Source organism: Phaeodactylum tricornutum, chromosome 27, assembly GCF_000150955.2.
Source record: "Phaeodactylum tricornutum CCAP 1055/1 chromosome 27, whole genome shotgun sequence".
Classification (NCBI taxonomy): domain Eukaryota; phylum Bacillariophyta; class Bacillariophyceae; order Surirellales; family Neidiaceae; genus Phaeodactylum; species Phaeodactylum tricornutum.
The window spans coordinates 390,926-393,250 of record NC_011695.1 but is presented as its reverse complement, the minus strand read 5'-3'; the positions used below and the strand labels follow the sequence as shown (position 1 = coordinate 393,250).

The window sequence follows — 2,325 nt, the reverse complement described above, 5'->3', positions numbered from 1 at the left end:
CCTGGGTTTTGGCATTGTTGGAGGGAGTTCCTCTACAGCATTTGGGTATTGCTCCTTCCACGTAGGATTGGAGAACTTGACCTGAGAAAATTCTCTCATTTTAGGGTCACAGACAAGCTTGGAATTCAAGTGTCGCTTTAAATAGCTGAACATACGAAGCACCGCATTGTAGTGGCCTTCTCTTGGTTTCGCATTGAAGCGTGACATAAGACCCACTTCTTGGGTAATGTCAATTCGTCCAAGTTCAGATGTCCAGAGAAGGATGCCGATAAGACTCATATAAAAGTTCGCTCGGTCATCATCGAGGAAAGCGGACGTATCCACCTCCGGATGGTATCCGGGTATCAAGGGCGTGACAATTCGGTTACTTGTTGAAAGTTTCAGTCCAAGAGTTTCCTCTATGTTTTTTATCGCGTTGGTTAAGTACTGCTGAGCAGACATGAACCACGCCGACGTACCATCCTTGAATGTGTACGTTCCAATAGTGGCTCCAAGAAATGTTTCTGGAGCGCTACCACCCTTGAGTGTGTAGGGAATGTTTTCGAGCATTTCTAAAATCGCCCTGGTATTTTCCGAAACAACCGTTAGGTCGTCGACGTAGCTTATAATGTACTCGTAGTACTCGCTTTCGTCCTTGCGCTTAGCAGCTCGGTACCACATATCTGGGTCCGCCTTAGAAGACACAAAACCCATAGTCCTTAGACTTTGCGCGAGGTGGGAATGCCACGCTGCGCCACTGGACTTTAGTCCATACAGAGCCTTAGCAATGATGACTGTCCGTCCCTCGAACTCTTCAAACTCAGGGCCAGCAATTGCATAGACCTTTTCACGACAATCGGCATTGACGTAAGCATTACCAATGTCAACTGAGACGAGATCAAGATTGTTCAGACTGGCAAGTAAGAAACCTAGTCGAACACTCTCCCTTGAAGCAACACTGGAATAAGTATCATCAGTGGGAGGGTCTGTCACATGGCCTCCAGCAACAAGGCGTGCCTTACGTCGGAAGTCCATTTTGACATCAAAAATAATCCACATGGGGATGCGTTTATAATCCTTGGGAGCTCTTTCTCCCTTCGAGAGGATAGTGAAGGTCTCCATCTTCTGCAGCGTGCCCATTTCCTTTTGGATGGCTTCAGCCCAGAGATGATTGCCATTCTGTTTGTCCAGCTCGTAAGCGTGGGCAACGTTCCTTGGAACTTCTATACCGTACTTGTATCGGTTCTTCTTTTTTCGCGTGCGTGCAGCGCGAATCCACCTATCAGCCTTTGTCAGTACCGATGGTGCCCAGTAAGAGAAAGCTTTTTCCGACATTAATTCATTGTCGGCTGCATATTTTGCAACTGGGTAAGGATTGCTTTCCTTTAAAGAGGTAAGAGGCTCCCAGGTGTATTCACCATTGGCCCATTTAACACGGAGGAACCAACCTTTCGTTCGTCCTCGGCCGCCACGTGGGCGCCTTTGATGGTCAACAATATCTTCAAAAGTATACCATTCATTACCATCATCATCGACTTGCTTATACACAGCGTCAAGCAGAGCATTGTATCCATGAATCTCTTCAGTACCATCATTGAACTCAACAACATAATTGGTTGTTTCGTTTGAGCCCTTGGGCTGGCCATTTTTATCACGCTTGGTGACTTTGCCTAGATGTTGTATACCTCCCTTAGTAAGGAGTACTTCGCTGCCGACAAGGAGATCCGACGAACCAGACTCTTTTTCGTCGTCGTTACCGTAGTAATCATCAACTGATAGTCCTGGTTCCACTTGGTCATGGTCGGCTCCCTCATTTAAGTCATACAGAACATGTCTATTACGGACTCCTGGATCTTCAGGTTCACCAGTTTTTCTGGCAACCTTCATTGCTTCATCTCGTCGTAACGAGGCAGCTTGCTTTTTAGTGCTGTGAGCAAAATCAGTAGGCTGATAAATAGCCCTTATCATAGCATCAAAAGCTGTAAGAGAGGTTTGCAAAGCAGTCGAATCAACTTTGTGAAGTGGTGTGACTGTGGATCGCGCTATCACGGTTCCTTTGTCTGTTAGGACATAGTAGCACATAGCTTGTCCAACATTTGTTGCAATACCAAGCCACCGACCAACTTTAGCCTTAGCTTGTGGAAATTTAATTTCAGGATTGTCAAAATATTGTACCGGTTCGTAGAACTCGAAATCCAACAATTCTGAAATATCGCTCGTGTCACCTGTCATAACCGTTAATGGCGTTTGCCAATTTAAGGCTTTGCGAGCGGTATTATTACGCACAATTACCACGTAGGTAATGGCGTAGTCCCAAAGCTGTTCTGGACATTGTGTCGTTTCCAT

At 46.0% G+C, this 2,325-nt stretch overlaps 1 protein-coding gene across 1 annotated transcript; it reads right to left on the bottom strand.

Annotated features, from left to right (window-relative positions):
• Positions 1 to 1,364: 1,364 nt before the first annotated feature.
• Positions 1,365 to 2,325, bottom strand: PHATRDRAFT_50211 (predicted protein; the record flags this gene model as incomplete). Its single annotated transcript, XM_002184990.1, has 2 exons — positions 1,365 to 1,478; positions 1,516 to 2,325. The coding sequence occupies 2 exons, from the start codon at positions 2,323 to 2,325 to the stop codon at positions 1,365 to 1,367; spliced, it is 924 nt and encodes a 307-aa protein (XP_002185026.1).